The sequence below is a fragment of the Myotis lucifugus genome, unplaced genomic scaffold (genome assembly GCF_000147115.1).
Source record: "Myotis lucifugus unplaced genomic scaffold, Myoluc2.0 scaffold_589, whole genome shotgun sequence".
In the NCBI taxonomy this organism is placed as follows: Eukaryota; Metazoa; Chordata; class Mammalia; order Chiroptera; family Vespertilionidae; genus Myotis; species Myotis lucifugus.
In genome coordinates this window covers 101,462-116,198 of record NW_005871637.1, presented here as the reverse complement: position 1 = coordinate 116,198, position 14,737 = coordinate 101,462, and the positions used below count along the sequence as shown (strand labels likewise).

The 14,737-nt window shown below is 44.3% G+C and overlaps 1 protein-coding gene across 1 annotated transcript in view; it reads right to left on the bottom strand.

Annotated features, from left to right (window-relative positions):
* The window catches only part of NOX5 (NADPH oxidase 5), a 41,420-nt gene that overhangs the window by 1,909 nt on the left and 24,774 nt on the right, over positions 1 to 14,737 (bottom strand). The window contains exons 11-15 of the mRNA XM_023745858.1: positions 11,838 to 11,882; positions 11,403 to 11,527; positions 11,047 to 11,131; positions 9,839 to 9,942; positions 3 to 40 (exon numbers count right to left, since the gene is read on the bottom strand). Coding sequence (XP_023601626.1) covers positions 3 to 40; positions 9,839 to 9,942; positions 11,047 to 11,131; positions 11,403 to 11,527; positions 11,838 to 11,882 — 397 coding nt within the window. The remainder of the gene's footprint in view (positions 1 to 2; positions 41 to 9,838; positions 9,943 to 11,046; positions 11,132 to 11,402; positions 11,528 to 11,837; positions 11,883 to 14,737) is intronic.

The window sequence follows — 14,737 nt, the reverse complement described above, 5'->3', positions numbered from 1 at the left end:
GCCCAGCGCCGAGGTCATGTACATGTGCAGCTCTAGGAATGCGGCCTACGTGGTGGGAGGAGAGGGTGGCACTGAAGGGCCAGCGTGGTGATGGGCACCGGATGTCAGCCACCTCGCCCTGGGGCTTGGAGGGACACCAAGAGGGCTTGGAACTCACGCCTGCAGCCACCGTGTTCACCCAGGACCCCCCTCCCCCCCGTGACCAGTGCTGTAGACAGGAACGAGCCCACTGCTCGAGCTGGGCCTGCTCTGCGCTCCGCATACGTGAGTTGGTTCATATCCAGTGTCTAATGTGAGCTTCACCACCGCCCAGGGGTTCTGTTTCTAGAGGGACATTAATCCCAGGGCATGGTGGCAGTCCTTGGGCTCCGCAGCGTGTGCCCTTCCATTCCACGTGGCGGCTGCTCAGGCAGGTGGGGGACACCAGCCATGCGCACATGAAATGGTAACTGAGACCAAAGGGCCAAGGGCTGAGTGAGAGGATGATGGCAAAGGCTACTGCTACGCAGGGAAGGGCTGGCGTAGAGCTGCTCCCTGGGAGGTGGGGATTGGGTGAGGTCTTGGAAGAGAGGCAAGACTCAAAGAGGAGATGAAAGGAAGGCATCCCAAGAAGGGGAACTAGCCTGCGCCCAGGGCAAGAGGCTGGAACAAACGTGGTGATGGTGGGGCATGAGGTGACTGCCTGGCCAGAGCGGAGGATCCTTGAACAGGAGCAGCAGGAGTGGGGACTGGACACTCTGAGGCTAGAACGCAAAAGGTCTGAGTGCCCAGCTAGGAAAGGGGGCCACTGGAGGGCACCTGAGCAGAGCATGGCAGGATGGAAACAGTGTTTCAGAAAGTGGGGTCAGAGGCCAAAGGGAAAGGCCACAGGCTGACATCAGGGAGGCCATTAGGTCCGAGCAGCCTCAGTTAGACGCCTGCAATGGGACAGGTTAGCTGAGGTGCTGACCCTTCTCGGCCCTCAGGACAGCGGGAGCTCAGGTGGGCAGCTCTGTGTTCGGGCTCCTTCCTCCGTTTCCCAGACACGGCATACAAATGGTACCGTTTTCCATGGTGCCACCATGGCCCATGCACCCGTGCACAGTCAGCAGTGGCAGGGCCTGCTCCAGGCTGTTGGATCCATGGGCTGATGATCACGGTATCCTTCTCCTCCCCCCAGTCTAAAGGATTGTGCCGTTCTCAACTCGCTCTCGATGGTTTCATCTGGCACCATTAGCCCAGTTTCCCTTTGGCTTAAGGTCTTGGCCACTGTTAAAATGCAGATGGCCTTAGAAGGGACACCACTTTTTATGTCACATGTCGGTGAACTTGAGTAGTGCTGGGTGGTGAGGGACGGCGATGTACTACAAAGGATGCCCATATGGGAGAGCCCTGACCCTCTTCACTCTCCTACAGTCTCCACACCCCAGAGAGGGGTAGGAAAAGAGAGAAGGAGACCCCGTGTGGGAGGGAGGAGAAAGATCAGGCCTGACATAGTTTCTCCCTCCTCAAAGCAGCTGAGTTTGAGACAGTCATCCCATTTCTGTCAAAAGATTTTTTTCATCCAAAGGAAGGAGAAAAAACCCCCACTATGTGCACATATATATTAATTGCAGCTTTACTTATGGTGGTGGAGAACTAGGAATAAACAAAATATCCAGTAGTAAAAGCTTGGTTAAATAATTTCTGGCAAGTCACTAACTATATCATTCATTAATAGCCAGTAAGTACGACTACTACGATTGCTAACTTTATTGCATAGTTTTACTACTTCCACTACTATTAAATTTATTGAGCAGCTACCATTACTACTACCATTACTACTATATTTACTGAGCGGTTATTAAGCTCCACTCACTGTTGTAAGTGCTGCACATATGATATCTCACTTAATCCTCACAACAATCCATTTGTATCCATATTTTTCAGATGAGGACATTGAAGCAAAGCAGTTAAATAATGTGCCCAAGCTTCTATAGCTACTATGGGATAGAGATACAAACCAAACAGAATGATTGAAGCTTAAGCTATAGAAATTGAAAAATGACAAATTACAAATTCTTTAACTCAAACCTTAATATAAAATTAAAATCAGAGACTGTAATTTGAGGGAATAAAGGTGTCGACTCAAGTGGCCTTGAGAACGGAAAGCACTGGGTGAGCTGGTGCCCTTTGTTTACATGGATCAGGAAGAAGCAAACAGTAAATATTTATGTACCAGTAACTAGAAATTTAAATTAAATCTAAACTTTTCCCCTTGCTTACTAACATCATAAAAATCCAGTTTCTAATGAATTGATATGCACAAAAGCGTTCAAAACAACGTTGATGCTATGTAAATATTTGCTATAATTGTTATTTACAAGAAAGGGCAAGGAGCTTTATTGCGACCTTCTGAGGTTTAATAGCTATCTTCCAAAGACTGGTGACGTGGCTTTAAGGCTTTAGATGTTTGCTACAGTAAGCTACATCTGTTTGAATGTTTCCTGCAGAAAACAATGTTTGATTACTTGAACTTATAAACTATGTTTATTATTGAAATTTGAATTTACTCATGGCATCCTTGTGATAGTTAAGCAGCCAAATAAGATCTAATTCCAATGAACTCAACCAGTATTTTTTTTAAAAAAAACACATAATTCTCTTGAAGTTAGAAACAGATCTAAAGATATTCCTCCTTGTATAAGTTATTCCACAAGTAAAACAAAATGAAACAGACATGATGAAGCTGCCCAGCCAGCATGGCTCAGTGGTTGAGCATCGACCTATGAACCAGGAGAAGGTCATGGTTTGATTCCCAGTCAGAGCACATGCCCGGGTTGTGGGCTCAATTCCCAGTGTGGAGCGTGCAGGAAGCAGCCGATCAATGATTCTCTCTCATCATTGATGTTTCTATCTCTCTCTCCCTTCCTCTCAGAAATCAATAAAAATATATTTTAAAAAATAATAATGAAGCTAACAGATTAACTTTAGGACACGGGTCAAAACATCAGTATCCCACAAAGGTGTCCCATGAAGGCTATGATATAACCCAGAGAAGCATGTCATCGTACACACGAAGCACTGGCTTAGCGAATAATGCAGAATGTACCCGTGGTGGTGGTGGTGGGGGGGGGGGGGGCACTGCAGGGGCTGGAGGAGGACATGTTTGATGAAAGTATAAAAGAAGGGCCCAAACAGTAAAAGAACTCATATATGCTAAGGTGTTTAATCTTTATCTTAGGCCACTCTTAAAACGTTTTTATTGCCACTGCATCAGGAAAAATACTGAGCATTCAACCCCAATACATATATGTGCTTATTCACATGTTCATTTCAACTAACTGGTTATGTACATTAAAAATGTACGTTGGAGAAAAAGAACCATATTTACTTTCTCACCTTAAGCAACTAGAAAAATAGACAAAATACATAAAACAATGGTCAACAGGTAGTGCAAGACTGTAATTGCCAAGAGAGGGAAGCAAATGAAGTGAGCCTTACAATTGTCCCAGCCTGGAGCTGGTCTCACTGAGTGAGGGGACAGAAATCGGGGTTCAAGGAGGCCAAGACAACTAGAATATGCTGGCACAATATTGGGAAAAGGGAACCACACAGAGAGAGGGAAGGAAGACGAGAAAGAGGAAGGGAGGAAGTGAGGGAGTTGGGGAGGAGGGAGGAGGACGCTAGCTCTGGAAATCTGCATAAAGGTTCCCCCAAGCCTTTGGCAAAGCATTAATCTGTACATGTCTGAAAGAAACTTCCTGGGAAACACTAGGCTGAACAGTACCTGGAGCTCAAAAAGAGCTGGGAATAATTTGTGCTTCCACCAGAAAGAGTAGGCAGATCTGGTAATACACAGGGCAGTAGGTAGAATCCTCAGAGGTGTAATCTCTTAGTACTGGAGCTACATTAGTTCCATAATAAAGTCTGCCCTGGACTTGCCATACCAGAAGTTGAAGCAAGTCCTGAAAGGATTCAAATTATCTCAAATAATGCAGCTGTGCACCAGAATAAAGTTAAAGAAATGCCACAAAATCCAGAACACAACATGCAATTCACAATGCCCAGCAGCCAGTAAAAAGTTAATGGGCAGAGTAATCCCACTTCTGGGAATATATCCCAAGAAACCAGAACCACCAATCAGAAAGGACATATGCACCCCTATGTTCATGGCAGCACAATTTACCATAGCTAAGATTTGGAAACAGACTAAGTGCCCATCAGCAGGTGAGTGGATTAAAAAGCTGTGGTAATCTACACAATGGAAGACGACACTGCTGTAATAAAGAAGGAACTCTTACCATTCACAACAGCATGGATGGACCTGGAGAGCATTATGCTAAGTGAAATAAGCCAGTTGGAGAAAGATAAATATCACATGATCTCACTCATTTGTGGAATACAATGAACAACATAAACTGATGAACAAAAATAGATCCAGAGACCAGGAAGCATCGAACAGACTGTCGAACTTCAGAGGGAAGGAAGGCAGGGGAGGGGGAGTAAGAGATCAACCAAAGGACTTGTATGCATGCATATAAGCATAACCAATGGACACAGACACTAGTGGGGTGAGGGCAGGTGCTGGGGGGTGGGGTGGGGGTGGCCGGGGAGAGGTCAATGGGGGAAAAAAGAGACATATGTAATACTATATGTAATACTTTAAACAATAAAGAATAAAAGAAAAAGTTAATGGGCAGGCTAGGCCTGTGGGCTTGTATGGCTGTAGGGGGTGGGCACCTGGGGGAGCCAAAAAGCCTCCAGCACCTGGTATTCACAGGCAGCCGCCCATTCCAAGATCAGCCAAGATCAGGCGTGTTCAGGGTGGAATGGCCATAGACACTGAGAGGAGCCTCCAGGAGCCATAAGAGCCGGTGCCCTGCCTCCAGGCCCCTCAGCCCTTGGCTGCCACTCTGAGCTGGTGCTCTCCCCCTCCCTGGGACCAGATCTCTCCCTGAGCCTTTCACCTGCTCCTTGGTCTATCTTCTGAGCTTCCAAAGGGTGCAGGAGGGCACCTCCTTTGGGATTGGGATTCCCTGGGTAGCATGGAAGGGGGTGCCCTTCCCAAATGGGTAGGATGGAGCCCCCTAAGGATCACGGAAAGGGGGTGGGGGCAGGGTCGGCACTGGCCTTCTGTCTGGGGGAGGGGTTAAAGAAAAAGAAAAAAAAAGTTATCCAGCATGAAAAGAAGCAGGAGAACACGATTCATAACTAGGAGAAAATTTGTAATTAGAAAGAGACCCAGAAATAGTAGATATGATGGACTTAGACAAACATATTACACAAATTTATAAATGTGCTTGAGAATATCAAATCAAAACAAAGCAGGTAGGATGAGGAGAGAAATGAAAGACATAAAAGAGACCCAAATGGACCTTCTAGAGAAGAAAAATATAATGACAGAATGAAAAATACAATGGGTAGGATTAACAGCTATTTTAGGCCTTTGGTTTTCCAAATAAACTTTAGAATCAGCTTCTCAATAACTTTTTTTTAAACCTGCTCAAATTTTGATTAGGATGGGAATGACAGATAAGGTCCTGCAGAAGGAAAGATCAGTGATCTTGAAGAGACAGCAATAGAAACTACCCAAAATGCAGCACAGGTTGAGAGAAAGGGGGGAAAAACAAGAACAGAGTCTCAGTGACCTGTGGAATATCACACTGTCTAAAATCTGCATAATTGAAGTGACAGGAGGGAAAGAGGAGAGAGAAAAATATGTAAAGAACGAGTGGCTGAAGTTTATCCAAATTTGATGGGAACTACCAGTTCATATATCCAAGAAGTTTAATGAACTCCAAGTACAAGAAATATAAAGAAAACCACTTGCCAGAAATGTTTTGTAGTTTTCAGTGCACAGAGCTTGCCCATATTTTGCTATATTTATCCTTAAGTGTTTCATGTTTTAAAATTTTTTCAATTACAAATTATTTGTTGTTAGTAAATAATAATACAATTGATTTTTGCATATTGACTTTACATCCTGACCTTGTTGAACTCGCTATGAGACTGATCTAAATGAGATAAAATTACAAAACTTTTAAAAGGCAACATAGGAGAAAAAACTCATGACTTTGGTAAAGATATTAGATAGGAAACAAAAAGCATGAATAATAAAAGAAAAAATTGATAATTTGAATATCATCAAAATTTAAAAATTTGTGCTTCAAAAGACAGTTTAACAAAATGAAAACACAAACCACAGACTGGGGGAATGTATCTGTACAAAGCACACCTGATAGTAGACCTGTTTCCAGAATATGTATATTACTCTTACAACTTAATAAAGAAGAAGACAAACATCTGGATTTAAAAAGTGGACTATGACGAAACCGGTTTGGCTCAGTGGATAGAGCGTTGGCCTGCGGACTGAAAGGTCCCAGGTTCGATTCTGGTCAAGGGCATGTACCTGGGTTGCGGGCACATCCCCAGTAGGAGATGTGCAGGAGGCAGCTGATCAATGTTTCTCTCTCATCGATGTTTCTAACTCTATCTCTCTCCCTTCCTCTCTGTAAAAAATCAATAAAATATATTTAAAAAATAAAAAAATAAATAAAATAAAAAGTGGACTAAATATTTGAAACTTTACAAAGATGTATAAACAACAAATAAGAAAATGAAAAAATGTTCAATATCATCAATCATTAAAGAAATGCAAATTAAGAGCACATTAAAATATCCCCATACACCCACTAGAACAGCTAAAATTAAAAAGACACCAATATCAAATCTTGGTGAAGTTGTGGAGCAACTGGAACTCTCATTCATTGCTGATGGTAATGCAAAATGATACAGCTACTTTGGAAAACAATTTGGCAGTTTCTTAATAAATTTAAACTTATCACATACCCAGCAATCCCACTTTTAAATATTTACCCCAAAGAGATAAAAACATATGTTCACATAAGGACTTGTATGCATGTATGTATAGTAGTTTTATTCAAAATAGCTAAAAAAGTTAAAAGCAACTCTAATATCCATCAACAAGTGAATGGAAAAACAGACTGTGATATATCATAAAATAGAAAACTATTCAGTGCTAAAAGGAATTTACTTATTGATACATGCAACAACATGGATAAATCTCAAAGATATTATGTTAAGTGAAAGGAAGTAACATAGAAAAGACTATGGATTATATTATTCCTTTTATGAAATTCTAGAAACTATAGTGATAGAAAGCAGATCAGTGGTTGCCAAGGATTATAAGTTGAGGGGAGGGTGTTAATGCAAAATGTGATGAGGGAACTTTTAGGGGGATAATAGAAATGTTCCCCATTTTGATTGTGCTGATGGTTACACAACTGTACACATTTGTCAAAATGTCATTGTATTCGTTGTGAGTTTTATTGTCTGTAAATTATCCCTAAACAACTTTTTTTTTAAAAAGGTATGAATAAGAACCATCTGAGAAGTATGTTAAAATCAAAATCTCAATGTCATTTTTTTTTTTTTGGTCAGTCTTCACCAGACGATATTTTTCCATTGCTTTTTAGAGAAAGTGGAAGGGAGAAGGAGAGACAGAGAAATAGAAACACTGATTGGTAGCCTCCCACACAGGCCCCAACCAGGGTGGGGGAATCGAACCTGCAACTGAGGTACAGGTACATGCCCTTGACTGGAATTGAACCCTGGACCCTTCAGTTCACAGGCCAATGCTCTATCCACTGAGCCAAGCCATCTAGGGCCCAATGTCATTTTTTAAAGAAATAGAACAAAAAAATTATCAGATTTGTATGATCCTGAATAGCCAAAGCAATCCTGAGAAAAAAGAATGAAGCCAGAGTTATCACACTACCTGATTTCAAATTTATACAGAGTAACGATAATCAAAACAGCATGGTATTGGCAGAAAAACAGACACACAGACCAATGGAAAAGAATTGTGAGCCCATAAATAAAACCACATGTATTTGGGCAAATAATTTTTGACAAAGGAGCCAAAACCACATAATGGAGAAAAGAAAGTCTCTTCAATAAATGGTGCTAGGAAAATTGGAAAGCCACCTGCAAAAGAATGAAACTAGACTACAATTTGTCCTCATATCCAAAATTAATTCAAAATGGATTGAAGACCTAATTATGAGATCTGAAACAATAAATTACAAAGAAGAAAAAGTAGGTACTAAACTCATGGATCTTGGTCTTAGAGAAGATTTTATGAATTTGACCCCAAAGGTCAAGGGAAGTAAAGGCAAAATTAAACGAATGGGACTATATCAAACTAAAAAGCTTCTGCACAGCAAAAGAAACTACCAATACAACAGAAAGGTATCAATCAAATGGGAGATGATATTTGCAAACAACAGCTCCAACAACGGGTTAATATTCAAACTATGTAAAGAACTCATACATCTCAATACCAAACAATCCAATTAAAAAAAAATGGGCAGAGGACCTGAACAGACACTTCTCCCAAGAAGACATTCAAATGGCCAACAGATATATGAAAAGATGCTCAACTTCACTAGCTCTTAGGGAAATGCAAATCAAATCAAAACTACAATGAGATACCAGCTCATACCTGTTAGGATGGCTACAAGACAAGAAATAACAAGTGTTAGAGAGGTTGTGGAGAAAAGGGAACCCTCATTCACTGCTGGTGGGAATGTAAACTGCTACAACCACTATGGAAAACAGTATGGTGCTTCCTCAAAAAACTTACGAATAGAGTTACCATATGACCCAGCACATCTTCTGGGTATGTCCTGGAAAAACTTGAAAACATTTATTTGAAAAGTTATATGCACCTCTATGTTCGTTGCAGCACTATTCATGGTGGCCAGTACATGGAACAACCAAAATGTCCTTCGATAGATGGTTAGATAAAGGAGATGTGGTCCATATATACTATGGAATACTACTCAGCCATAAGAAAAGATGAAATACTGCCATTTGTGACAACATGGATGGACTTTGAGAATATTATGCTAAGTGAAATAAGTCAGTCAGAAAAAGCTAAGAACCATGATTTCACTCATATGTAGGACATAAAACTGAAACGCATAGACAAAAGACAATAGTATGGCCGTTACCAAAGGGAAGGTGGTGGGGGGTAGTAAAGTGTAAAGGAGGCCAAATATATGGTGACGGAAGATGATTTGACTTTGAGTAGTGTGCACACAATGCCATCTACAGATCATGTGTCATAGAAATGCACACTTGAAACCTATATAATCTTATTAACCAATGTCACCCCTATACATTTAATAAAAATCTATAATAATAAAAGTGTAATATGCTAATTAGACCAGATGTCTTTCATTCCAGACAAAGTTGCTGTGGGGGTGGGGGGCGGGGGGCTGAGGCAGAGGCGGCAGAGGCCCCTGGCCACAGTGGTGGCGGGCGGGGGCTGGGGCCAAGGCTCTTGCACGAATTTCGTACATTGGGCCTCTAGTAAATAAATAAAGGACTAGCAATCTGTGGGAATAAAATAATTTTTAAAAAAGGTATGAATAAGAATCACCTGAGAAGTATGTTAAAATGTTTGTTCTTGGGCCTCCACCCAGAGAATTTGCTTTGAAAGTTCTCAGGTAAGGCCTTGAAATCTAAATTTTCAACAAGTATTCACTTTGAATGAAAAGAAATGTCATGAAAAAGAGAAATTAGAAAAAAGAAGAGCATACATGTTTATAAAACATGAATAAGAAAAAATACCTGAAGGAAATCTTTTAAAATGCCTGGAATAGACAAGATAGCTGGATGGATTATGAATGATTTTTTTCTCCTTTATGTTTTGTTTCACAAAATGTTACATTTAAGTGGAAAATAAAAGCAATCCTCTCTCCCCCACATTTTTTATAGAAATAGAATAATCTAAACACCTTCTCACAAAGACCCGGCCCCACTCCCACCCTCCTCAGGCTCTGTCCCTCTCCTACCCTCTTGAGGCTCCTCGGCCTGGTCCATCTCCAGTTTGGTCAGCAGGCTCACAAACCACTCAAAAGACCGCTGGTCTCGGTTGATCCAGATGAAGTCCACCTAGAGAGAGGGGCCCTTCGGTTCTGAGGTGGGGCCTACCAAGTTCACAGCTCATGTCTGCTCCCCAAGGCCTGTATGACCACCCTGGCATGATCGGGGTACACATTATCATCCCCATTTAAGGAGGGGGAAGCTGAGGCTCACAGAGGTGAGGAGCCTTGACCAGGCCACAGAGCAGCATGGGGCCAGAACCCAGGTTTCTGACTGTTGGGTCAGGATTTTCTATAATAATCTATTGTTAAAGCAAGCAATGTACTGAGATTGTAAGCATAGGACAGCCAGAAAAACATTACTTATTTATTTTTTAAAATCCTCACCCAAGGATATGTTTTTATTGATTTTTAGAGAGAGGGGAAGGAACAGAGGGAGAGAGAGACATCAGTCTGTTGCCTACTGTAAAACACCGTGACTGGGATCGAACCTGCAACCTAGGTATGTGCCCTGACTGAGAATTCCACCTTCTGGTGTATGGGATAATGCTCCAACCAACTGAGCCACACCGGCTAGGGCCACAGTACTTATTTTTTTAAGAAATTCTTGCCTGGACAGCATGGTTCAGTGGTTGAGCATTGACCTATGAACCAGGAGGTCACAGTTCGGTTCTAGGTCATGGCACATGTCCAGGTTTCAGGCTTGATTTTCAGGAGGGGGCATGCAGGAGGCAGCCGGTCAATGAGTCTCTCTCATCATTGATGTTTCTATCTCCCTCTCCCTCTCCCTTCTTCTCTGAAATCAATAAAAATATATTTTTAAAAGAAATTCTTTGAAGTGGCCTAGTCAAAATAATACATTTTGAAAAGGCAAATGTTTTCATTTTTAAAACCACCACCAGGTGATGGCTAGTAAGCATCGGCTATAACTGGATCCAGACTGCCCGACTTTCAAGCTCCTTGGTCTTTAATGAGATGCTGTCTTCAGAACATCTCTCAGGGGTGAAGAGGGGTGATGGAAGGGGGGAGGCCTGGACACTTAGGAGGCACCAGGAAATGCAGGGCACTGAGGGAAGGGTAGGGGCCAGCAGATCCCAGCAGGAGGGCCTGGCTCCTGTTCCAGATGGTCTCCCAGGGAGAGGGGTCCCGGCCTGCTGCGGAGGACCATGCTCACCTTGTGGAGCTTCATGTCTTCGTCCTGGATGCCCTCCATCCAGCAGTGCTGGCAGTTGGGGCAAATGTGCTTTCTCTTCTGGTACCTGAGGGGAGGCAGGAGCGGGGGTTTTGAATTTGGGATGAGTAGGAGGCTTTAGGACCTCAGAGTACCGTGCAGGGGACAGGGAAGGAGGATGGGGTGACAGAACCCACCCTATGAGGAAGGAGAGGGATGAGACCCCGAAAAAAGAGGCTGCATGAGCAGGGGAGGAAAGGGAGAAAGGGGGAAAGGGAGATACTGAAAGGAGAGAAGGGAGCGGGGAGGGGAAGAGAAGAGGGGAGGGCTCTCTCAGGACTCTGCTGCAGGCCACCCACCTGTACACGATGCTCTGCAGGATGGAAGCAAAGGGCGTGATGCCAATGCCCGCCCCGATGAGCACGGCATGCTCAGAGGCGAAGATCCTGCGGGTGGGGGTTCCATAAGGGCCATCGATGTAGCACTGTGCACCGGAGAGGTTGGAGGAAAGAGAGTGGTGAGTGGGTGCGGGGAGAGCTGGACCCCAAGGCTTTAGGACTCCCTTTCTACACAGGCAGTTGTCTCCTGGCCTGGAACCAGGTCTAAGCTCTGTGCTCTGAGTTCACTTCTGGGAGAGCCCTAGAATCTCAGAATGCAGAGCTGATGGGAGCAGGGCTCCCCCAGCACCCCTGTGTGCCCCTGGGCCTGGAGGGTTTGGTTCCATCTTCTGGACATCTGGAAATCAGCCCGGGGAGAATAGAGGGGCTGGGGCAGGGGATCCCGGAGCCACTCACCTTGATGTTACAGAGTTGGTGGTTCTCAGGGGGCATCTCAGAGACCTGCGAGGAGTACAGCAGTGGGCTGTGGGTCTCTGGGAGTGGGCATGGCAGGCGTTTCTCAGAGGCTTCCGAGCGCTTGCCAGCCTGAGCGACTTCACTAAAGGGGCATTGCCTTTTCTGCCCCCACCATTCCAGGGAGCATGGTGCCCTTCTGGGAGAGAACATCAGGGGTGTTCTGGAAAATTCACTCACTCTTCAGCAACAGCAACAAAACTCCTGCATGTTAGGTTTGCTGATTTCTGGTGTGAATAGCGCTGTGATGGCTCCCACCAAGGTCTGCATTTAATAACTGGCTCTCAGAATTCCTGGGACTTAACCATCAGCTCTTGCAGGCCATTACCAGTCAGCTTCAGGGTGTGACCAGACACATGTTCGACTCTGTCTCTAGCCCCTCCCAAGAACTGTCACGTCTCTAGACAATTCCCTGCCCTGAACGTTCCTTCCCAAACACCCTTTCCCATGGCCCAGCTGGCCAATTCCTGTGCATCCTTCAGTGTCCAGCTGCTGTGAAGTGGTCGCTCCTCCTTGAAGCTCTGCCCAGCTGACCCAGGCAGAAAGCCAGTGGCTGGCCGACCAGAGCCCCCTGGGACAGGGAGCAGGCCTGCCTGACTCCTCGGGGCCTGAGCAACAGCCGGCAGACAGACTAGATTTGTTGAGGTCAAATTCTGGAGGTGAAGGAAGCAGACCCCCCAGCAGGCTACAGGGTCCTGTGCTAACTCCCTCTCTGGCACCAGAAGGCAGAGTTAGGAGGGACCTTCACTGTCATCCAGGCCAACCCCTCATTTCACAGAACGGCTGCGTCTGAGAGCGCACTAGTGACTCGCCCAGCCCTCCCCCACCCCCGCCCCACCCCCAGCCGGGGCAGAGCCCGGTGTCCTGGGGCCTGGCCAGTGTTCTTCACACGGCACCTTTGTCTGAGGAGACGGAATGCTGTGTTCCCGACGTGTTGGATGTGAAGTGCTTCTGGTGACTTTGGGAGATAGACTGTGAGAGACCTAGACCTTTCTATGTGTTTTAATCCCTCTGATTGCAAAGAGAAAGCCCTACATTATAATTTCTATGTCTTTAGCATTTACTAATCCCTCCTCTTTTTTTTTCTTTTAACAAAATGAGGAAGAGAGAGAGAGAGAGAGAGAGAGAGAGAGAAGAGAGAATGAGCAGAGCAGTGGAGTGCAGCTTCAGGCTCCGAGCCTTGGCAGGCAGAAACATCTGGTAAGAGTCTAATAACATTGGTTTTCGTTGTTTTTACTCTTAGAGCTACTGTCTGTTTCTGGCATAGGATATCAGTTTCCCACTAACAGTGGCCATAAGGAGAGTCCTTTTTAAATACAAGTAAGTTAAAGTAATGTTGGGATACAAAGGGAACTGTGAGGTAGGAAATATTATGGTGGGAAGTGAGTATGGCAAAGGTGATGAGGGTGGGATGCAGGTGACTGTGCAGAAACACGGTGAAATGTGAGGTCTTCCTGCACGTGGCTGCCCTTAAGGCCCTCTCTTCCAAGTTCCAAGGAGCCGCCACCCCGGGGAGACAAACCACTGGCTCCCCAGCCTCCAGCCCGGCTTCCTCAGTCCTACCACTTACCAGAACCCGGTTGCTGGCCGAGGCTCCGCACCGTGCCTGAGTCCTGGCCTGTGTCCCTGTGTGCTCCAGGCCTTTGCCCCCCTGCCACGGAGCTCCCTCGCACTTGTAGGATATCAGCTCCACACTGACGTCCTTGTTGGACACCACTGCTCCCTGTGCCACGGCCTTGGAATAAATGGGCTGGGATTGCAAATCCTTCTTGGTTTCAAAATGGGAATTGGTTTATTATTTAAATCACAAAAGTAATACATTAGTTTTAAAGATTCAGATATTACAGAATGTTAACGAATAAAGTGAAAAGGGGCCTGAATCAGGTAATATGACTTCTTTAAACATTTTCTCTATGTCCTTCTAGACTTCCTCTCTCTCCACCACCACCCTCTCTCTCTCACACACACACACACACACACACACACACACACTCTTTTACATAAATGGAACATACTGCTTTGTAATCTGGCTTTTCCTCTCTTACATAAATGGAACATACTGCTTTGTAATCTGGCTTTTCCACTTTATTATATCTTAACTAGGTTTAATCGGTAACTTATTTTGCTACTTTCCTATTGTGGAATTTTGATTATCCTTATTTCCTCATTATTGTTAACAACTACCATGTACAAAATAGCACCTTTTCCATCTCTATCCTTTACTCCAGCGATTTTCAACCCGTGTGCCACAAGAATTTTTAAAATATGCAATACCTGAGTAGTTAGTTAGGGGCACAGACCTCTTTTCTCTTAGATTGCGGAATGAAAAAATGACAACAGCCAACACAACAATAGCAGTCAGGTGTGAATGCCCTGTCTTGAACCATAAATATATAGATCATAGCCCTAGCTGGTTTGTGAACTGAATGGTCCCGGGTTCAATTCCAGTCAAGAGCACATGCCTGGGTTGCAGGCTTGATTCCTAGTGTGGGGCATGCAGGAGGCAGCAGATCAATGATTCACTCTCATCATTGATGTTTCTATCTCTCTCTGTCTTGCTTCCTCTCTGAATCAATAAAAGTATATTTTAAAACAAATATATAGAACATATAATAGTGTTGCATTTTTAAAAAAATATATTTTATTGATTTTTTTACAGAGAGGAAGGGAGAGGGATAGAGAGTTAGAAGCATCGATAAGCTGCCTCCTGCACACCCCCCACTGGGGATGTGCCTGCAACCAAGGTACATGCCCTTGACCGGAATCGAACCTGGGACCTTTCAGTCCGCAGGCCGACGCTCTATCCACTGAGCCAAACCGGTTAGGGCATAATAGTATTGCAT